Raw genomic sequence first — 22,172 nt, 5'->3', positions numbered from 1 at the left:
AGAGAGAGCAGGAGCAGTAGCCATAGACTTCTTGTTCCAATTGGTAGAACGAGGAGTTAAGGGAATAATCGCAACTTTCTGATAGATTTATCTTCATTTGCTGGTGGATTGATTTTGAGTAAAATGTCCACCTTCCTTCTGACGTTATTATGATGATGAAATGAACATGTATGCAAAAATAATGTGTAAACTGTGAGTATCTGATTTCATAATCCATAAAACAAGAAACAACTTGGGATTTAGGTATCTCTTTGATTTGTCTGTTTGAACTTCAACTTGGAGTATCATGTCTAGTCTCCTGCTAGTATGCCAGAGATATCTACTGAGTCACTCACTCACATCTTCATTTGGAGATTCCCAGGATCCCACAGTGGGGTGCTGGGGTTTAAATAGATTCCTGTCCTACCAAGTGCCTCTGGTCCATTGTTCTTACTACTCTGAGCCTTCTGGTTCTGATCCAGCTGTGAAGGGACTTCTTTCTCATCTTCCTTCTCTTCTGGTAGTTTGAGGAACAGCAGGCATTTGAAAAGAGTCGAAAATTCCTTCGGCAGCTGGAGATATGCTTTGCAGAGAACCCCACACACCACCAGAAGATTATCAAGGTCCTACAAGGCTGTGCAGACTGTCTTCCTCAGGACATCATGGAGGTACTCTGTCCTGCTTCCTATTTATGTGGTTTTCCCCTGAGACATATTTATATGTGTGGGTGTTTTATGTGCATGTGTGCATGTGTACCAGATGCAGGCCTGCTGCCTGTAGAAGTTAGAAGAGGGCATTGGATTCCTTGGAAGCTGAATTGCAGACAGTTGTGAACTACCCTTTGCTGCTGGTACCTAACTTGGGTCCTCTGCAAGAGCAGCGGGTATTGTTAACTGCTGAGCTGTCTCCAGCTCCCTCGTCCTGCTTCCTTTTTTCATTTTTTAAAGATTTATTTATTTATTTAATGGGGTTTTGCCTGCATGTATGTCCGTCTGTATGACAGTGTCAGAGCCCCTGGGACTGGAGTTACAGACATTTGTGAACTACTATGTGGATGCTGGAATTGAGCCCGGATACTTTGGAAGAGCAGCCGGTGCGCTTAACCACTGAACATCTCTCCAGCATCGATGGTTCCTTTTTATTGTCATTTCTCTCTCGGCCTAATGTTTTCCATAGGTTCTGAGTTCAATTCCCAGCAACCACATAGTGACTTACAACCATATGAAATGAGATCTGGTGCCCTCTTCTTGCCTGTAGGTATACATGTAGGCAGAACACTGTATATATAATAAATAAATAAGAGTCAGATATCAGGGTAAATACCTGAATGACTAGAGACGTGACAGAGACGTGTCCAGTGACCTCTCTCCTTCCTCCATCCAAAAAGGCTGAGTTCTTCTCTAAGCCCTGACCTACTACGTCCCGTTTGTCTGTCCTCAGTGCTCCAAAACCTCTATGGTTAATTTTGGTCAGCTAGTAGCTAGCTCTGTCCTGTGATTCAAAACAAATTTATTGTCAGTCTTGCAGCCTCAGAATGCTATCAAAATATCACACACCTGAGGACCTAAATTCAATCCCTGGGACTAATATGATAATTGACTCTAACTTTCACAGGTATGTACTGGCCTTTGTGCACTTACTGCCAAGCCTTAAGACCTGACTTTCATTGCTGGGATCCACATGGTAAAAGGAAAGAGCTAATTCTGCTGACTCCCACAGGTGTGCTGTGGCATGTGCATATCCACAGACAGACAGACAGACAGACATACATAAATATGCAAACACACCAAACAAACAAATACATGTAATCTAAAAGTAAGGTACATTTTAAAGAAAGCCAGGCTCCGTGTAGAAGGCAGATTGTGGGCTACATATGGGACTGTTTGAGAAGTCAGGAAGGGTCTCCCAGATGTCTTCTTCACACTCTCCTCAGCTCAAGACACAGATGTGGCAGCTCCTCAAAGGCCATGACCACCTACAGGATGAGTTCTCTATCTTTTTTGATCATCTGCGCCCAGCAGCTAGCCGGCTGGGTGACTTTGAAGAGATCAACTGGACAGAAGAGAAAGAGTATGAGGTACAGGCTCTGAGGTTGTCAAGGGGAAGGCTTCCTGCGTGAAGCATTGGCCCAGTCTGCTTAGTGCCACTAATTCTTGTTTAGTTTGACGGCTTTGAAGAAGTGATCCTCCCAGATGTGGAAGAGGAAGAGGAGCCTGCCAAGGTGTCCACAGCCTCAAAGAGCAAGAAGAGAAAAGAGATTGGGGTCCAGAATCACGATAAGGTATACGTGCTTTTGGGAAATTGTGCCTTGAATTAAACTTTGCACATATCCATGGTATGTATAGGAGAGCTCACAGTTTTTTAGGATTTGAGATGCTCATGGGGAACAAACTAAAGGTGAGGCTGCTGTGGAGAACCCCTGAGACTTCACTAGAAGGAACCATAGCCATGCTTGATGCCGTATACTTGTAATTGCAACACTTAGAGCTAAGGCAGGGGTATTGCTGCAAGTTCAAAGATGGCCTAGGCTGCATGTTGAAAACCTATTTCAAAACAGAAAGGGAACAGAACCAAAGAAAACAGAGAGTACTTTATGCTTTTCTCCCTAGCTCAGAGCTGCCCTTTTTCTTACCTTTGTTTCAGTTTTGCCCATGGAAGGAAAATAGACTCTTTGAATGGTAACCATGGCAGTTGTGTTACTGTGTGGCAGCAGGTAGATTACTAATTAGCTCATGTAATTTTCATAGTAATCCCGCTAAAATTTTTATTTATATGACTGAAGTGCAGAGAGAAGCTAATGGAGTACCAGAAAGAGCCTTGGGCTAAGATGGTCAGTAGGTAAAGGTGCTTGGCCCCAAGCCTGATGACTAGAGTTTGGTCAGGCTGTTCTCTGACCTCCATTCACATGGTGTGACGAGCCTGTGTGCACATCTAAGCATATAGTAAAAACTATAGGTGTAGTAGTCTTAAAGAAAATTGTGGACCGGGTGGTGGTGGCGCACGCCTTTAATCCCAGCACTCGAGAGGCAGAGGCAGGTGGATCTCTGTGAGTTCGAGGCCAGCCTGGTCTACAAAGTGAGTTCCAGGACAGCCTCCAAAGCTACACAGGGAAACCCTGTCTCAAAAAAAAAAAAAAAAAAAAAAAACAAATGAAAAATGTGTGTGTAGGAACATGTCCATGTGAGTGCAGGTGCCTACAGAGACCCAAAGAAATATTTACTTTGTGTGTGGGAGGACTACACACATGCCATGGAACATTTGTGAAGGTCAGAGGGCAATTCGTTAGTATTGGTTTTCTCCTTCTACCATTTGGGTACCAGGGATCAAGCTCGGGTCCTCAGGTCTGGCAACAGGTTCCTTTATCCACTAAGCCTCTCGCTAGCCCACGTGGTCATCTGTTTGTTGTTTTTATGGCTTTTTTTTTTTTTTTTATATAAAGACAGGGTTTCTTTGTGTCGCCCTGGCTGTCCTGAAACTCTATAGACTAGGCTGACCTTGAACTCCAAGATGCACCTGCCTCTGCCTCCCGAGTGTTGGGATTAAAGTGTCTTGGCTTTATTGAGTGAAGTCACTATACAAAGCCATTTAGAGAGCACACAGAAAGTCGGGAAACTGGATCTCACTTTGGTTGTTCTCCAGCACATTTCCTCAAAAATCTGTTTGACTTAAGCCTATCCCAGGCTTGTGGGCTGCTGGGATGCTGCTTTCTTTGGAGTCTGTCAGGATTCATGACAGGCTGAGGTCAAGACTGGGTCAGTGACCCCAGGGTGATGATGAGATGGGACAGGCATCTTTACAACTCAGCTCTGTTTCTTGGTTCTAAAAACACTTGGCAGCTAATCAAGCTGGGGTATCTTGTAGGAGACTGAATGGCCTGAAGCGGCCAGATACTGTTCCTGTTCCTGCCACGAGGGAGGTCCTGATTCCAAGCTGAAGAAAAGCAAGAGGAGAAATTGTCACTGCAGCAGCAAGGTGGGGAAGGTGCCTGGTGTGATGGGACTGCCCAGGCCATACTGTGCAGATACTGGTCAGGTGTGTTGTTTGTTTTGTTGTTTTTGTACATAGCCCAGGCTGTCTTGGAACTCACTATGGAGATGGCCTCAAACTCAAGGAAATCCTCCCTCTGCCTCTAAAGGTATGTGCCAACGTGCCTGATTAGATGCTGTTCTGCTACTACAGATTTATGTGCTTTTGAACTTCGAAAGTGATCACACGCATCAGAGTATATGCAGTATATATACATGCGTACATATGCAAAACAAATGGACCCTTCTGCAAATCCCAAACAGAAGCAGGTACCTGGCCTGTGAGCCTGGTACTGAAGAGGTGGGAGCAGGACGAGCAGAAGCTCAAGATTACTCCGTTACACAGCGGGTGTGAAGCCAGCATGGACATAGAACACCCTCAGTTACACAGTGTGGACATACAACACCCTCTCTCACATTAAAACTAGGAAAGAACTGTCAGGTGGATTTTGCTTTTGTTGCTTTGTCTTCAGATGGTGGTTTGTTATGTAGCCCAGGTTGACCTCACACCCACCATCCTCCTGTCCCTGCATTCTGAGTGTTGGGACTACTGGCATGCATTACAGTAGTCAGTTTTAAATGGTGCTATGATCAATTCCAGGGCACCTTGTATGGTAGGCAAGCACTCTATCAAGTGAACATCTCCAGCTTTAATTTTTTTTTTTTTCCGGTTCCCGAAACAGGGTTTCTCTGTATTGTTTTGGAGGCAGTCCTGGAACTCGCTCTGTAGACCAGGCTGGCCTTGGACTCACAGAGTTCCTCTGCGTTCCTAGTGCTGGGATTAATGGCATGCACCACCAACACCCAGCTAGATTTGTTTTTTGATACAGGGTTTCTCTGTAGCTTTAGAGGTTGTCCTGGAACTCTCAGTAGACCAAGCCAGCCTTGAACTCCCAGAGATCTGCCTGTCTCTGCTTCCCAAGTGCTAGAATTAAAGGTGTGCACTACGACTGCCTGGCCTAGATATTTCTTTATTGTTTCTCATGTGGGAATAGTTGGTTTTGTATTTTGAGATAAGGTCTTTTGTAGCCTTTTCTTGCCTCAAATTCACCATGAATGTCCGATGGATTACTTTGAACTCCTGCCTGCACTACATAAGTGCTAGCATTACAGTTGCATTTGCTTTTTAAATTATTTTTCTTTTCATTTTATGTGCATTGGCGTTTTGCCTGCATTATGCCTGTGAGGGTGTTGAACTTCCTGGAACTGCAGCCACAGAGAGTTGTGAGCTCCCATGTGGGTGCTGAGAATTGAACCTCTGGAAAAGCAGCCAGGCTCTTAGCCCCATAAACTTACATTTTCCTTTTAAAGAGAATCTTTTATTTGAACACGGTGGTCCACACCTGTAATCTTAGCACTTTATAGGCAGAGACAGGAAGCTGGAAAATGTGACCCTGTATAGCATGTTCTAAGCAGCCAGGGCTACCTGGAGACCCTTTCTCAAAAACAGTAGTGGCTGGAGAGATGGCTCAACAGTTAAGAACCCGGTTGATCTCCCAGGGGTTCTGGCATTTTATCCCCCGCACCTACATGGCAGCTCTAACTGTCTGTTACCCCAGCTCCAGGGCATCCATTGCCTTCTAGCCTGTCAGCACTGCAGGCACATGGTGCACACACACAGCACATAATCAGTCATACTATATGCATAAAGTGAAACCAAAAATCTTCAGAAAAACCTAGATAAAATAAAATCCAATCCCTTGAGTAATGCTTCTGGAAAAAGGAAGTGTTTCCTCATAGATTTATTGCTGTCTATGGACCTTTCTCTGTAGTTTGTGCTGGGTACTTAGGGGTTCTTTTCTGTACATCAAATAAACCTATGAGCAAAATAGACTGAAGACAACTTTTCTCCAGAGTGAGTTGGTTGGCAGCACACATGCAGTCCTTGTTAGAAATGGAGGAGTCCTAGGTACCTTGAAGCATGTTGGCTGTCTTGCTGAGTAGCAACACAGGTCTTACCTTGGAGGGGCTTGAGATATGGTAAGGTCAGGACATTTTTAACGTAGAGTCACCCTTGCAGGTCTGTGACAGCAAATCTTACAAGAGCAAGGAGTCCCTTGAGTTGGTGGGCAGTAGCCCCCTCCAAGAGGCCAGTTCTATGCCTGGAAATAAGGAAGCAGGACACAGCAAGAACATGTTGGAAGAGGAAGCCCTGGAGGAGCAGGAGAACATTGAGGCAACCCCGAGTAGGACTGGCAGGAGCACCAGAAAGGGAGAGGCACCCATTCCAGGTGAGTAACCTGACTTTCCCTGCTTCTTTCTAAGTCTCATTTTCTTACACTGCAGGACACTTGATGAGCCTGGCTAAAAGACCTTTCCAGGGATGGGCATGACAGACCATGGCAATTCCTCTTCCATTCATTTCTCTCACACAGTTAAGACACTTACAAAGGTGGGCAGTGGTGGCACATACCTTTAACCCCAGTACTCAGGAGGCAGAGGCAGGTATCTCTTGTGAGTTCCAGGCCAGCTCGTTCTTCAGAGTGAGATCCAGGCTAACCAGGGCTAAATAGTTAGACCATGTCTCAAAAATAACAATAAAACAGAGGCTAGGGAGATGGCTGCTCTTCCAGAGGCCCTGTGTTCGATTCTTAGCAACTACTTGGTGGCTCAGACCATCTATAGTGGGATCTAATGCTCTCTTCTGGCATAAAGGTGCACATGCAGATAGAGCACTCATACATAAAATTTTTTAAAAAATCTTAAAAAACAAAGCAGATTCCCGAAATCTTCTCGTAGGTGTGTACCCTCCCTACTAACATTCTAGCACAACAGCCATGCCCTTCTTTGCTGAGTGACTCCATTGCATACTCTGGCCCCATATTCCTCCTAAGCAGGGTCAACAGTACGGAGTGCTCTGCTGTGCTCTTCAGAAGTGACCGTCATGGAACAGCCCTTGGAGGGATGCACACTCTCCTCACCAGAGACCCCTCGACTCCCTCCTCAGACTGGAGTTGTACTCTGCTCTGCCAGGAGAGACCAGGATGGGCCTGAAGTTGTCTCTTGCCTTGATCCACTCACCATACTTCCTGAAAAAGGGGGGGACCAAAAGGCTGCTGCTAATTCAGACGCATCAGAGACTGAGAAACTGCCAGGCTTTGTGGAGGTCCCTGCTTCTCTCCCAAGTCCTGTGTCCTCAAGGACCAGCGACACAGGAAAGAGACACGTGTATGGGAAAGCAGGTTCTCAAAGCCGGCTACTCGAGAGCAGAGTGGAGGCAAAGACAACGCCTGTGATGACCCCTGTCTGTGGAACTTCATCAGGAGTTGATGCCTCAGAGATTCCTCCCAGAGCTGCCAGAGGGACCTTGGCTGAAGATAGAGGAACACAAGGCAAGGGGCCAGAGGGGGCGCTTCCAAAAGTCTCGGAAGCGACAGTCTGCGCCAACAACAGCAAGGTCAGCTCCACCGGGGAGAAGGTGGTGCTGTGGACAAGGTAGGTAGCGACAGCTGTGTGCAGGGTGGCACACATCTAAGCATGGCCTGGGCTAACCACGCTGCCTGGGTTCCAGGGAAGCCGATCGAGTGATTCTCACCATGTGCCAGGAGCAGGGGGCTCAGCCCCACACCTTCAGCATCATCTCTCAGCAGCTGGGAAATAAGACCCCTCTTGAGGTGAGGCGGGAAGGGAAATATGATGGGAACTGAGGCAGGAGGATGGGACCAATGGCGTTTACAGTCAGGAGAACTTTTTTTTCTTTTGAGACAAAGCTTCTCTATGTAACAGCTCTAGCTGTCCTGGAACTTACTCTGTAGACCAGGCTGCCCCTGCCTCCCAAGTGTTGGGATTAAAATGCGCGTACCACCACCGCCTGGCTTTTAAGAACTTTAATGGCAGTAGATGGTTATTATAAGGGTTGGCCTGAAAAAAGGCTTGACCTGTCAGGGTGGTAGTTTTTTCTTTCTTTTTTTGGGGGGAGCAAGGGCAGGATTTCACTATGTCCCTAGCTGTCCTTCAATTCAGGGATCCATCTTGTGTCTGCCTCCACATTGCTAGAATTAAAGGTATGTATCACCAAGTCTGGCAACAAAAAAAAAGTTCTAGTTTTGTTACTAGGAACACTGCTCTGTCTGCGGCATTATCCTGTCTGTACAGAAGATACGACCTTTGGTCTTACTCTGTGTAGTAAGTGGGAGCCCAGTTCATCATAAGCAAACTAGAACCGTGAGCACAACCCTTTTCCTTCACTAGGTTTCCCACCGTTTCCGAGAGCTCATGCAGCTCTTCCACACAGCCTGTGAGGCCAGCTCTGAGGATGAGGATGACGCCACCAGCACCAGCAATACAGACCAGCTCTCTGACCATGGGGACTTGCTGTCTGAAGAAGAGCTGGATGAGTGAGACCCTGGGAAGGAACGGTGTCATCTGCCAGGACTAACCCAACAGCCATCTGTACAAGGGTGGTTGTACTTCACTTATGAGAGACCTTGAGCTCCTTCTGTAGAGCTAAGGACAGAGTCAGCCTGAAGATGGCTGTGTGGCCTCTGTCGCTCTCAGGGACTTCAGTGAAGACCTTACAAACCCAATCTGTAAATAGCATCGAAGGAGATGGTGATCTCAGTGTTTTTAAATGTACAAATGCCTATGTCAAGTAGCAGGTCCCAACACACTGGGTTCCCGCACCTGGCAGCTTTTATTATAAATTATTTCCCCAGTACCCTTCCCTGCAACTTCAGTTTGAAAGGCTGTCACCCTCCTGGTAACACTGGGCCAGGCTGCGTAAGTCTTGCAGCAGCTCCTCCATGTCATCCTGCTCCACCCCAGCGTCCATGAAGCTGGCCCAGCGCCGCAGGTCAAGTCTGTTGAGCTCTTCAGCCAAGTCTCCCAGGGTCTGGTGCAAGGATGAAGACGAGCGCAAGGCCCCAAACACGGGGATGCTTTGCACTGCTGCAGAGGGACAGAAAAGAGTGGGCTGGGGTCTGCTCTGGGACTCCTGTACGGAGCAGCACGTCTGGGACTTGGCGGAATGACTGAAGTTCAGCAGGAAAGTGTCTGTGTCCCCAGTGTGTCAGTACCCCAGGAGCCTGTAGTCCTGTAGAGGAATGCTCAACTGTGAACTTCTTTTCTTGAGCACTTTTAATTCAAGAGAAAGAGTAAAACTGCTCCTATGTGGCTGAAGTGTTAATTTTCTTCATGTCCTACCTGCACACTTGGGACTGTCCAGGGCCATCCCCTTGTTACTGCAGCTTGAGAAGAGGTGTGGGTAAGGAGGAGCCACTCTGCAGGGGGTCTGCAGCAGATGTGATGAGCTGCAGGCAGAGAATGGTGACTCAGCAGGGAGGCACAGGCTGCTGGCAGCCAAGGAAAGGGCAGGTGCTATACTGACCTTAAGACTCTAGGATGCTCGTGTTGTAAGTACTGAGCCAAGACTTCTTCTCCAGAGGCACATGCATGGAGAGCAGAAGGCAAGGGTGTCCCTGGGTTGAGCTCACTGACAGAACAAAGCCAAACCCACATTTACTCTTTGGCTGCATGAATGGAAGCTAAGAATTCTTACATTCTTGGACCATCAACTGAATCAATCCAGAGCTTTTTTTTGGGGGGGGCAGTGATGGTAGGAAGAAGCCTAGACATTAGGGAGACAAAGTCACGGGCAGGTTCTACGAGGGCCTCTAAGAGCCCAGGTTTACCTGGTGTGCCTCGCTTTTTCTACACCCCTCAGCACCACTGACTGGGCGAAGCATCGACTCCCAGCAGAGTCCCCACAAGCAGACAGTGGGGTCCATGGCGTGGCTCCTCCAAGCTGCACTAGGGTATCAGGAAGGGACTGGCCTGGAACCAGTGGGAAGGGGATAATTGCCTCTGCTGTCACCACCTAGAGACCAGAAGGTATGAGGTTACAGAGCTTTTCCTCAGCTCTGGCCCAGCCCTCTAAAGCTTCCTGGTTTTGTTTGTTTTTCAAGACAGACAGGTTTTTTATTTCTGTGTAGCCCTGGCTGTCCTGGAACTTGCTCTATAGGCCAGGCTGGCTTCAAATCCACAGAGATCTACCTGCCCTTGCCTCCCAAGTGCTGGGGTTACCACCACTGTCTGGCCCTCTAAAGCTTCTTACCTTTTTCCCAGAGAAACTTAGCAGATGAGCCAAATGAGCCATGGGAACCATGGAGGAGCGCAGGCGATAGGGAGCGGTGACTGTGTCCAGGGCTGTAGCCAGGATGGCGCCACAGTGGAAGGGCAGAGTGGCCTGTCAGATGGGACAGGAGGAATGCGGTCCTTCAGGTGAGGAAGCATGTGGGGGACAGCGTTAAGAGCATAAGAGCATGGGTTGCGGTCTTTGTCCTGAGGCTGACTAGACAAAATGCTGAGAGGTCACCTTCAGGCTGGGAACCTAACTAGATGTTAAAGTGCTTCCCAAGTATGTGCTGTGTCGTAGGTTCAGTCCCCAGCAACACACACCACACACAGACAAGAGGGAGGGGTGGGGGACGACAATCGGAGCCACAGAAGATAGAGCTCTGAGCCTTACGTCATAATGTAGGTGGGGGAAGTTGACAGGTGGCTTGGGTCGCAGGCCCAGGTTGCCTCCCAGGGATAAGGGACAGACAAAAGAGCTGTACCCAGTCAGGTGCACCAGACCAAACGCTGTGTTTAGGAGACGATAGATGTTTTTCTGGGGCTCCTGGAAAAAAAATGAGAATGGCTTACTCCACATTCCTCAGTGGGGTCCTCTCCTTCCCACCAACTCTGCTGCTTTTCTTGGTTTCCACTCACCCCAAGATTGTAGGGACCAGGGAGCAGACCCCATGATATTACTCCCCGGCCTGAATACTCATCTTGTAGTAACTCTGCAGTTTTAGCACCTACTCCGGAGAAGCCATCGTGTAGGTCACACAGGATCTGGAAGCCCTGGAGAGAGGAAGGGCAGCAGAAGTAGACTGCACGATGGACGCTTCTACCCAGCACCCCCTTGTCACAGCTACCTGCAAGTAGTCACATTCTTCCACATAGAAATGCAGTCTGTCCTCCAGCTCCTCCAGGTACCTGGGTTCCTTCAGCACACTCTCCCCTTGGCCAAAAGCCTCCAGCCGACCTGTTTCCCTACCAAAAATCACCATGAGAAAGACTCAAACCCTGTCTTCAACTCCCCAGTCTGCTGTTTTGGAGGAGGGCAGGCGAGACAGGCCCCAGCCTTATCCAGCGTGTTGGTGGGACCCAAGCTTTGCCTCACAGCCTCTGGAGTCCCCATACCCATCATGGTTGTACTTCTGAATCACACAGATGCTCCGCGGGTGTAGGTGCACTCTGAGGAAGTCTGACCAGACTCTGACGCTGTTCTCTGTGGGGATAAGTGGTTGTGGAGTTGTACCAGGGATGACTGGTGGACAGCACCATCCCCGTCCCTGCTCTGTTCAGTCTCCAGAAGCAAGGGCTACCTCACCTTTGCCATTTTGGATAGGTTTGGCCTTCCAGACACCATCAGTACTCAGCACTCCCTGGGAGGGGAGAGAAAACTGACATTCAGTTCTAGTTAGTTCTCAGCCGTGGGTTATCTCTACATACGTATGTGTATATATGTGTGTGCCCATGTGAGTTTATATGTACCACATGCACGAGATGCCCAAAGCTAAAAGAGGGCATGATATCCCCAGGAGCTGGTTACAGGCTGTTGTGAGCTGCCAAATGGAGGCATTAGGAACTCTGGAAAAACAGCTAGGACTCTTAACCTCTGAGCCAGAGTAAGACTCCTTCCTGCCAGTTTAGAGCCAAAGGTGCTTTTTCCAAAAAGGTATTTACAGTGACTAGCATCGCAATTTTCTGCTCCACGCAGCTAGTTGGCGTGTTTGAAGGTTTGGGGCAGAGCCTGTCACCTCTGCACTCAGAAGGTCCTGGAGGTTAGGGTTCTCTGGGTAAGCTTCTTCTCTGTGTGTGGTGAGCTTCCCTTGCCTGAAAAAGAATAGAGATTAAACAGAGTATCCCTCCGATCTCTCCAGCCTTCTATGAGAATACACTGGACTGCACCCCCACCCTCCTCACCCCCCTGCCCCGGCACACATCAGACACACCATGCTATTGCAGTGTCTAGCTGTCGGTCCTTGTAGAGGCCACCTTCTTCCTTTAGTGAATTCAGACTGCCTGCACAGAATGAAAGACAAGGTCAAAGCCTAGAGGACAAATAATCTCCCTCCCTCAGACTAATTTGATCAGTGGGTTGTGGCAGTGTCTCTGGCACATGGCAAAACTTCTTGTTTTGCTTTTGAGATGAGGTCTCCTACGTGTCCCTCAATGGTTTACAACTGTGTAGACCAGGTGGGTCCTGAACGCAGAGATCTACCTGCCTCTGCTGGGTTTAAAGGCGCGCCCAACCGCGCCGAGCACTGATTGCTCTTGGCTTGTAGAAGCATACTTGGTTATACGTTAGATGGGATGGGGAATCTCGGCTCTTGTCTTTCTGTCAATAGCTGTGATTCTGTGTTGAGTGCAGTAGCTTAACAGTATACTGCCCATTCCAGAGCCAGCTCTTGAGTTGAAGAGCCTGGCCTTCCAGCATCCCCGGGGTTTGTCTGCAGTGTGGATCTGAAGTGAACTAAGATAGGGCCTCACCAGCAAAACGGGGAAACTTGGCTGAGCTCCGCCACCACCTCACCTTTCAGATCCATGACGATGAGTCGCGGCGTATAGGTTTCCTGGCCATGCAACGTCCGGCCGGTTCGGTACAAGACGTCGGGGCACAGTTCCCCCGGCGACTCTTCGCCCTCGGCCATCCGTCCCAGCGCAGCATCCTGCAGGGTGCAGAGGACTGAGCGGAGTGGGAAGGGGGGGCAGGGCCACGTACCTCCCACGGGGAGCGCCGGGCTGCCACCAGGGGCCTGACCTGCTGGTTCCACCAGTGCGCCCCGACGAAACCCGCGAAATGTCCCAACTGCAGCGTGAGCACCTCGCGGGCACCGCCCGCCATAGCACCGCCACTCCACGGCACTCCACGGCCTCCGTGCCCCGGGGGCGGGGCCTGCGCCCTATTGGCTCTTAAGCACGTGCTTTCCCGTTGGCTACAGGATTCGTTAGTCTCCCAGGCGCTTCTCACGCCCCGCCTCTTCCTCTCCTGGGCTTGCCGGAAGCTGCTTCTTCCTTGCTGGCGTCAGGCAGCTCTGCGCTTCGGATGCCGCCTGCTGTGGGCGTGGTCATGGAAGATTCTCTCACCTGTTCCTATCACTCTTTTCGCAGATGCCTCTCTCGCCTAGCTAATAATTCCCAGGAGAAGAAAACCTGACGAGGAACTGGACGCTCCTCGGAATCCTCCCCTCACTTCCTCCTCCCATCCGGAAGGTCCCAGTCTGGCTAACCTAATGGGCTGGACTCTGGGTCATCTATTGGCTTCTGTTACGTTATGGAAAAGATTGTAGTCCCCTTTGCACTTCTGTGCTATTTTTATTTTCTTTTAAATCTGATTTGCTATTTGGGCTACAGAAAGGCTCACTGTAACTAACCCCAGGCTGGCCTCTGCTTCCAGAATGCTGGAAATAAAGGCGTGTGCCACCAATAAGGCTGGGGACATTCTTTTACGTATTTATAAGCTGTTTTGGATATCCAGTTTGCAAAGGTTTTCCAAGCCTCCTATGTTAGCACAAACCTGTAATTCCTGTTCTTGGATATGGAGGGAGACCAGTTCAATCCTTAGCTCTATATCGAGCTGAAGGCCAACTTGGGCTACGTGAGACCATGTCTAATGTTCAAAATAAATATTTTTTTTCCAACACACGGTTTATCTGTGTAACATCCCTGGTTATCCTGGAACTCACTCTGTAGACCAGACTGACCTCGAACTCACACAGATCCACCTGCCCCTGCCTCCTCAGTGCTGGGATTAAAGGCGTGCGCCACTGCCGGGTTAAACAAAACAAGTTAGTAGTCTGGAATGTCTTGCTCTCCCCCACCCCACCTCCCCCGGCTGTCTGGTATTTAAGGCAGTACATTTCTGGACATAAATCCATTGCTAGTAATTGTATAGAAAATACCTATTTAGGGCTGGAGAAATGGCTCAGTGATTAAGAGCACTGGCTGTTCTTCCAGAGGACCCAGGTTCAGTTCCCAGCACCCACATGGCAGCTCACAGCTGTCTGTAACTCCAGTTCCAGGGGATTTGACATCTTCACACCAATGCACAGAAAGTTAAATAAATGATAAGAAAATACCCATTGGGCAGCATTTTGTTTTTTATGACTATGCCATTTATTTTTATTCTTTGGGGTAAAGTTTTCAATATTTGCGTGTGGGATATGTGCATGATACTTTGCTGTGGGAGTTGGTTCTGTATAACCCCATGGGTCTTCAGGTTCAAACTCTGGTCTTCAGGCTTGTCAGCAAGCACCTCCTACCTTTGAGTCATCTGCCTGGGCCCGTTTATTTTATTCATATTGACACTTTTATTTGTGGTTGTAGTGAGAATTCCTTTTCTAGGAACATCTACTACTCCATTCTTGTACATGTTAGAAATGTTGAATAACCATCTTTTATTCTTTTATTTCAAACTCGATAAAACAAAAAAAAATTTTTTTGGTTTTTCGAGACAGGGTTTCTCTGTATTATCTTGGAAGCTGTCCTGGAACTCGATTTGTAGACCAGGCTGGCCTCGAACTCACAGAGATCCACCTGCCTCTGCCTCCCGAGTGCTAGGATTAAAGGCGTGCGCCACCAACGCCCGGCTTCGATAAAACAAATTTTGTCTTGAGTGGTTCTCTGTTTCTTTGTGACTCTGAAAATATTTCCAAAACAAAGTAGGATTCTGCCAGAAATAGATGGCTATAGTGAACTTAAAGTTCATCACTTACAGACAAGCAGGAGGCACCAGGCTCCTCTGTCCTCTAACTGGTGGTGGGTGCCTGCTTGTCAACTTGAAACTGAAACTAACCTACTGTAGGACTCAGCCCCCATGACCTGAGAAAGAATGCCCCTTACATAAGTCTTTGCCTCCTAATCAGTAAGATGGGAAGTTTGTGAAGGAGGCTGGTCCCAGCACATGGAGGAAAAGGATAGGAATTTCTACCAATGAAGGACTTTTAACTTTTATTTAAAAGACTATCTGAAATCTACATAGGCCAGGCTGGCTTCCAACTCACAGATGATCTGTCCCTCTTTCAGTGGAGGCCATAGAAAGCTCCATTGATTTGTTGGAGCTGGAGAGATGGCTCAGTTGTTCAGCACACTCGTTGCTCTTACAGAGGACCCAGACTTGATCTAAGTACTCACATGGATCCATAATTCCAGTCTTAGGGGATTCAACACCCTCTTCTGATATCCATATCCATGCATGATACCCCATGCATGTAGCATGTATACTGCTCATATATATATAATGAAAACAGAATTTTAGAGCTGGAGAGATTGATCAGTGGTTAAGAGAATGTAACTCTTTCCAGAGGGCCGGGGTTTAATTCCCAGCACCTGTGCCAGGCAGCTCAACATTCTTGCAACTCTTTCTAGCCCAAGGGAACTGAGACCACAGGGCACATACAACATATACATGGCATACACTAACATACTCATGCAGACCTCTGAAGGCACACATTTAACACACACATGTCACACACTAACATAGCCACAGAGAAATTTTTAAAAATAAAAGTCCAGTTTTGTGCCAAGTCACCATGCCAGCCATTTCTTTTTCTTTGTGATATGCCCCTTTCTACAGAATTAAAAACCTTTTCTTTTTCTTTTTTCTAAGACAGGGTTTCTCTGTATTGTTTTGGAGGCTGTCCTGGAACTCACTCTTGTAGATCAGGCTGGCGATCTACAGTAGATCAGTGCGAGGTACTGTCAAGTACCCTGAGGGTTTAGCATTATTGTGACCACTAGATAAGGTGACACAAGAAAACAGCTAATAAGTGGGAAATCCGGAAATTATATACAGGATTCCTGCTGGGCATGGTACAGGCACCTGTAGTCCTAGCACTCAGGTGGAAGCAGAGGCATCCTGAGTTCAATATAACTGCTGCCTACATAGAAAATCTCTGGTCAGTACCTGCTACATGAGACTTGGTTTCAAAAAAGAAAACAAACCAGTTTTCTGGGGGTAGTGAGTTGGCAAAGTGGGTAATGGCATTTGCCACGGGACATGCAAGCCTGACAATGTCCCCAAACTCACATAAACACAGGTGAGGACTAACTTCATACAGTTGTCCTCTGGCCTCCATCCATGTTCTTTGGCATGTGTTCATACAATAATAAAAACAGCAACCTCTGCGAGTTCCTTATTTAGTTTTTTGAAGGTGTATACACAGATACAATTCTATCTGTATGAGTGGTAATTCATTATGCAGCATGTATACTATAGCAAGCACTCAATTCTCTCAGGAGTATGTGGGAAGGGGCTGGCCACATCAACCTGCCAGAACTCAGCTGGGGCTTCAGTGACATTCTGTAGAAGCAAGAAAGGTACCCACAGGGAAGTGAGAAGTTACCAGAACAGGGGCGGAATTAGCATGGGAATCTTGGTCTCCTGAACTGACTTGTGTTCATAAGACAAAACAACTAAAACTTTCTGTAGAACTGAGTTTCTGCAGGTCGACAAAAGAGAATTCCAAAGAAATCGATTTTGCCAGTGTGAACATTTTCGTTATTACAAATCCAACACAACACTCAGAAATAGATCTATCTTTACTGTGAAAACCACAACCACAAGAAACTGGTATTATTTGTGGGAACAAAGGACATCCTATTGCCACATGAGCCATCACTGCAGATCCGGCTGTCCCACTGGTGTGGTCCCTAGGGACTTTTCTCATGTGAAGAGGATGGAGGGAGACACACCTTCCAGGCACGCTGCGCTGGTGCTTACAGGGAGGCACACAGCCGCTCCAGCTGTCCGGGGTTGCAATTACTCAGGAACTTCAGCTCCTTCTTTCCTTCTTCTGTTGCAGCTGGAATGGAGCCAAACACACACAAATGCAGCCTCTTCCTGCTACAAACTGTGGTCAAGGCATCTCTGTGCTCATCATGACCACTGCATCAACCTGCTCGTCCGCTCCACCTCCCGCTCGCCACACGCTGCTGCCCTTATCCCCTCTCTAGTCTCACATTCTGATTACTATTGGCTTACACATTGTTTTTGCTGGGGCAAGAGACCAAATTCAGGGCTAGGTAGGCACTCTACAATCAATCATTCCTTGAGTCGGGGTGTCACGTAGCCCAGTGTGAACTGGGGCCTCAGCAGTCACCACTGGCTGCCCATCACTCAAGGACAGAGCACTGTACTTTGTCTACATGGTGTGAAGCAGTACACAAGGAGTTAAGAGCCTCTGATGCCAGGGCAGTGGTGGCCACGCCTTTCATCCCAGCACTCCAGAGGCGGAGGCAGGTGGATCTCTGTGCGATCAAGGCCAGCCTGGTCTACAGAGTCCCAGGACAGCCAGAGTTACACAAAGAAACCCTGTGCCAAAAAAGCTACAGAGTTAAGAGCTTCTGAAGCCAGGGTGTGGCACAGAGGCTGAGACTTCAGCTCTGGAGGCTCGGCCAGGAGACCCTGAGTGTGAGGTAAGCACAGTACATAGTGAGACACTGCTTTCAAAGAGAGAAGCAGAGTTCTTCTGGACAAGGCGGGAATTTAAGTAGAAACACCTTCTCTAGGCCTCTCTTTGTCTCTCTGCCTCTCTGTTTCCTGTCTGCACTGACACAAACACCCTGTGCTCCTCCAAGTACAAGGTCATGGAGCCTTCTGAAGTGGTGAGCCCAAACAAGCTAACTTACTGGGTCACGGCTGACTCAGCCGATCGTGCTGTGAGTGGCCTGGCAGGGCAGGGTGGTGACATAACTGACCTTTCTCATGCTGAAGCCAATTATTCTCCAGATAATATTGAAAAGAACTCTCAAACTCCTTTGGGTTATAGTTGGAAGTGAGGATGGGAAGAAAAGGATCTAAGGCATCAAATCCTTCCTGGAGACGACAAGGATAAAACAGTGTCAGTCAGGCACCAAGGGAAGAGACTGACTGTGAGGACAGGGTCTCCTCCTCTGCTCTACGCTACCCCACTCTCCGCTGGCCATGCCTGCGGGCTCCCCCTAGGTATTATTCAGTATTATTAAACTCTAAGCCAGTGGTTGTCAACCTTTCTAATGCTGCAACCCTTCAATACAGTTCTTCATGTTGTAGTGATCCTCAACCATAAAACTATTACGTTGCTACTCCATAACTGTAATTCTGCTACTGGTATGAATTGTAATGTAAATATCTGATATGAACCCCAAAGGGGTGACCCACAGGCTGAAAACCCCTGCTCTAGATGGAATGATTACTCTCAGGGAAACAGGTTTCTCCAGGACATGACCTTTCCCAGAAGCTCGTGTGGCAAATATGCTGTTCGGGACTTGAAGAGCGATCCGGTTTGGCTCAAACTCAACACAATTGCACCTCCATGCTGAAAAAATAAAAAAGAAAGAGTTGAGTTTTAAAAATATGGAAATAACAGACATCATGCTACACAGTCAGCTGTAGATTTTTTTCACAATAGTGTCATGAAATATGGTTTAGCATAATTAATTGTCAACAAATCAGTTATTGCTTCTTTTTTTTTTTTTTTAATTATTATGGCCGGGCGTTGGTGGCGCATGCCTTTAATCCCAGCACTCGGGAGGCAGAGGCAGGCAGATCTCGGTGAGTTCGAGGCCAGCCTGGTCTACAAAGTGAGTTCCAGGACAGCCTCCAAAGCCACAGAGAAACCCTGTCTCGAAAAACCAAAAAAAAAAAAAAAAAAAAAATTATGTATATAGTGTTCTGTCTGCCTGTCTCCCTTCGGGCCAAAAGAGGGCACCAGATCTCATTACAGATGGCTGTGAGCCACCATGTGGTTGCTGGGAATTGAACTCAGGATCTCTGGACCATCTCTCCAGCCCTTGTAACTGCTTCTAGATTTGGTTCTGACAATAAATTACTACAAGGTCTTAAGTTTATCACAATATCCTTTAGGTTGTCAATTTCTTCTGCAGTGCTACAATCCTGGCACTTAAGCAACCGAATGAAGCAGAAGAACTGAGAATGGGGCATAGTCTGAATGTGGCCTGAGCTACACAATGAGCTCATATCTATCCGCCTCACGAGGCTTGATGGTTCACGTCTTAATTCCCAGCACCCAGGTGGAGCCCTGTTGAGTTCCAGGCCAACCAGAACTACACTCTGAGACCCTGAGACCTTCAAATAAAAAATGTAGTATCTTGAACAACAAAAGGAGAGACAGGCAGACAGACAGACACTAGTGAGAAGGCTCAGCCAGTAAAGGAACTTTCTACAGTGCCACTCTGTACAACTACAAATAGTAAGTCAGATAAAAGAATAGTAAAGATGCAAACACATTTTCCTCTACAAACCTTGAGCACTTACCCAATCATTTTTCACCATTTTCCTTAGACTGTGGACAAGGGCAAGTTCCTCTGGGGCAATCTACATGTTAACAGAGAGTGAAGACATTAGGACTTTACTTTTCTGGCTGTTTCCCTGAGAAAACTGAATTGACAATTAGATAAGAGAAAAAGCTTTTAGGCACTGTAATCATAGTACCTCAACAGCCTTCTGGAATAAGAGAGGTGAGGAGGAAGGAGAGGAAGCAGGTAGGAGGAGAAAGGATCACTGCCCTAAGCGCACCTTCCTCCCTCGAGAGCTCTGATCTCTACATAGACCACAGCCTCTCCGAAAACAACAGTTAGAACCGAAGAAGAATGCAAAGCTCCTGGAGCTCCTGCTGCCCTACTCTTTTCAGCACGATCCCTTGTTTGGCAGTGTATGATGGAGCATGTGACATCATCTGCTAGGTAGTTTTCTGTCAACTTCACACAAGCCAGGGGGGGTGTCTGGGAAGAATGAACTTCAACTGGCCCACAGAGAAGCCTGTGGGGCATTTGTAGTGATTGGTGGGGTGGAGGAGGGATGGTGCCATCCGTGGACAGGTGGTCCTGGGCTGTGTAAGAAAATAAACTACAAGCAAGGAGGAGAAAGGCAGTAAGCATCACTCCCCCAGGTCCTCGTCAGTTCCTGTGTCTAGTGCCTGCCCCATCTCCTTCAGTGAGCAACTCATCTGGCTCCGTCCCTCTCCTCCACAAGCTGCTTTGGGTCCTGGTGTTTTATCACAGCATCAGAAAGCCAACTAATACTTAAGTTTTCTTTCATTGTGTATCTTTCCCTCTTTTTTACAGTGCTGGAGAAGGAGCCTGTATCCGTCTACATACTAGGCACTCACGTGCCCACCACAGACTTACACTGCTGGCTCGTTACTATTCACGATCTTTTTGTTGTTTTAAAGACTTATTTATTTTTTTGTGTTATCAGTGGTTTTCCTGAATGTATGCATGTTCATTATGCGAGTGCTCATTGCCCGAGCTGGACTCCCTGGAACTAGAGTTCCAGACGGCTATGGGCTGCTGTCTGAGTGCTGGGATAAAGCTGTGCCTTCAGTAGGAGCAGTCAGTGCTCCGAACCATTCAGCTATTGTCCTGGTTCCTACTTAACCTAAAACATTCCATGTGGCCCACCCAGGAAGGCATCAGGCTCTGTATGGGATAGAACCAGAGAAAATCAATATTCCTACCAGGGTCCTGTCTTCTCTTTTCAGCGTGCTCCTTCCCCAGAGGGCATTGACTCCGTCCACTGCTACCAGGAGGTGGAAGAGCCCTGTGGAACTCTGGTTCCTCAGCTCCTTCAGCACGATCCCGACAGCGTCTGTGGCATTCCTCACTCGTGTTATGCCCTGTTCAACAACTTCTCCTAGAGGACTGCCCTTCTCTGTGCTCTCTCTCCTATTCCAAACGTACTTCTCTTGAACCTTTATCTAAAAATAAGCAAAGAAAGAAAGAAAATGCAGCAGGCTGCCTGTTTAGGCTGAAGCCTTTCCGAGTCAGGATGACAGCCCACAGAAGCGATCTGAGCGATAGGAGGTGCAATGCAGAAATCAAAGACTTAGCCGGGCGTTAGTGGCGCATGCCTTTAATCCCAGCACTCAGGAGGCAGAGGAAGGCGGATCTCTGTGTGAGTTCGAGGCCAGCCTGGTCTACAGAGTGAGTTCCAGGACAGCCTCCAAAACAATACAGAGAAACCCTGTCTCGAAAAACAAACAAACAAAAAAAAAAAAATCAAAAGACTTCTAACCTTCCTTTCCAGAGAGGGGCTCTGAGACTGATTCTCATACTTTAGGTCAGGTCAGGCTTCAACTTAAGGCAATTATCCTGTTTCAGATTTCTAAGTGCTAGGATTAAAGATGTGAACTACCGCGCCTAGCTCTCCTGACTAAAATGGTCCAAACAGGACACTGGCATCATCCACCCATCCCATAGTACTCATTATTAAATCTCAAGCCCCAAGCATGCCAGGTAGGTGCTCCCTACTGAGCTCCACCAAGCTGTGGCACTCACATTTTCTTTTCTTTTCTTTTTTTTTTTTGACAGCGGTTCTCAGTTGTCTGGCTATCCTGGAACTTGCTCTGTAGACCAAGCTGGCCTAGAACTCACAGTGATCCACTTGCCTCTGCCTCTCAAGTGCTGGGATTGAAGACATTTGTCACTACCACCAGGTTGGCACTCACATTTTCAGAAATACCTTTATTTACTTGTGTATGTGTACATGCATGTATACATATGAGGGCACATGTTAGCCGCCAAACTGGTTGGTCAAAGAACACCTTGCAAGAGTTGTTTTCTCTTCCCATTATGTGGGTTGGGACATGAGGTACAATGACAAGTGCTTCATCTCGACAGCTAACACCCGTTGTTAACATGAGTCTTCCTATTACAGTGGTAACCCTCACTCTAGAGCTCAATCTAAGATGCTAGGGATTATGCATTCCAGGCTGAGGCAGGAGGACTGTAAATTCAAGGCCAGATTGAGGTACAAACTAGGCTCAGAGCCAGCCCAAACTACGAAGCAAATGAAACAAACAAAAACAGGTATGATAATCTTACTCTTAGGTGTCTGTCTTATCTGGAGGAGATCTTACTGTTGGCCATATGCTTAAGGAGGATTCTCTCAGAAACAGGAAATCAATTTAGACTTTTATTTTACTAGCCACCAAATGAGCAGCTGATAGCTGTCGCCCCTTTAATGAACAATGAACTGTAAGTTGGAGTCCACTGTGAGCAAAACACATTAAAGGGATACAAAACGACTTATCTATTACTGGTTACAATGCCAGTTCTTCACAGTACCCAACTACTCAGGCTGCAAAGAGGACGACTCTGGGCAGAGGTCACCCTGCA

General features: G+C 47.6%; 3 protein-coding genes across 15 annotated transcripts in view; 1 reads left to right on the top strand and 2 right to left on the bottom strand.

Annotated features, from left to right (window-relative positions):
- Gon4l (gon-4 like) overlaps positions 1 to 9,116 on the top strand; it is a 59,089-nt gene extending 49,973 nt beyond the window's left edge. For 6 of the 8 annotated variants that reach the window (XM_040752432.1, XM_040752434.1, XM_040752435.1 and 3 more), the window contains 8 exons: positions 504 to 647; positions 1,913 to 2,056; positions 2,141 to 2,260; positions 3,841 to 3,951; positions 6,025 to 6,235; positions 6,839 to 7,439; positions 7,516 to 7,618; positions 8,196 to 9,116. In XM_040752432.1, the coding sequence (XP_040608366.1) occupies positions 504 to 647; positions 1,913 to 2,056; positions 2,141 to 2,260; positions 3,841 to 3,951; positions 6,025 to 6,235; positions 6,839 to 7,439; positions 7,516 to 7,618; positions 8,196 to 8,345 (1,584 nt within the window). In that variant the 3' untranslated portion in view covers positions 8,346 to 9,116. The remainder of the gene's footprint in view (positions 1 to 503; positions 648 to 1,912; positions 2,057 to 2,140; positions 2,261 to 3,840; positions 3,952 to 6,024; positions 6,236 to 6,838; positions 7,440 to 7,515; positions 7,619 to 8,195) is intronic. The other 2 variants (XM_040752438.1, XM_040752433.1) reach the window with 1 other exon arrangement.
- On the bottom strand, positions 8,619 to 12,974 carry Msto1 (misato mitochondrial distribution and morphology regulator 1). The gene is made up of 14 exons (XM_005080141.4): positions 12,817 to 12,974; positions 12,589 to 12,724; positions 12,008 to 12,077; positions 11,813 to 11,888; positions 11,383 to 11,437; positions 11,193 to 11,280; positions 10,925 to 11,042; positions 10,716 to 10,850; positions 10,471 to 10,623; positions 10,057 to 10,188; positions 9,635 to 9,819; positions 9,331 to 9,435; positions 9,147 to 9,253; positions 8,619 to 8,891 (listed from the first exon to the last, which is right to left on the bottom strand). Exons 1-14 carry the CDS (start codon positions 12,898 to 12,900, stop codon positions 8,677 to 8,679), a joined length of 1,659 nt encoding a protein of 552 aa, XP_005080198.1. The 5' UTR covers positions 12,901 to 12,974; the 3' UTR covers positions 8,619 to 8,676.
- A 3,603-nt stretch (positions 12,975 to 16,577) lies between these two features.
- Positions 16,578 to 22,172, bottom strand: part of Dap3 (death associated protein 3) — a 30,656-nt gene continuing 25,061 nt past the window's right edge. For 5 of the 6 annotated variants that reach the window (XM_040752426.1, XM_040752424.1, XM_040752427.1 and 2 more), the window contains 5 exons: positions 20,513 to 20,752; positions 19,312 to 19,371; positions 18,263 to 18,352; positions 17,754 to 17,871; positions 16,578 to 16,858 (listed from right to left, as the gene is read on the bottom strand). In XM_040752426.1, the coding sequence (XP_040608360.1) occupies positions 16,773 to 16,858; positions 17,754 to 17,871; positions 18,263 to 18,352; positions 19,312 to 19,371; positions 20,513 to 20,752 (594 nt within the window). In that variant the 3' untranslated portion in view covers positions 16,578 to 16,772. The remainder of the gene's footprint in view (positions 16,859 to 17,753; positions 17,872 to 18,262; positions 18,353 to 19,311; positions 19,372 to 20,512; positions 20,753 to 22,172) is intronic. The other variant, XM_040752430.1, reaches the window with a different exon arrangement.

Source organism: Mesocricetus auratus, unplaced genomic scaffold (assembly GCF_017639785.1).
Source record: "Mesocricetus auratus isolate SY011 unplaced genomic scaffold, BCM_Maur_2.0 Super-Scaffold_100009, whole genome shotgun sequence".
Classification (NCBI taxonomy): domain Eukaryota; kingdom Metazoa; phylum Chordata; class Mammalia; order Rodentia; family Cricetidae; genus Mesocricetus; species Mesocricetus auratus.
The sequence above is the reverse complement of the archived record's forward strand: the minus strand, read 5'-3'. Positions and strand labels throughout refer to the sequence as shown.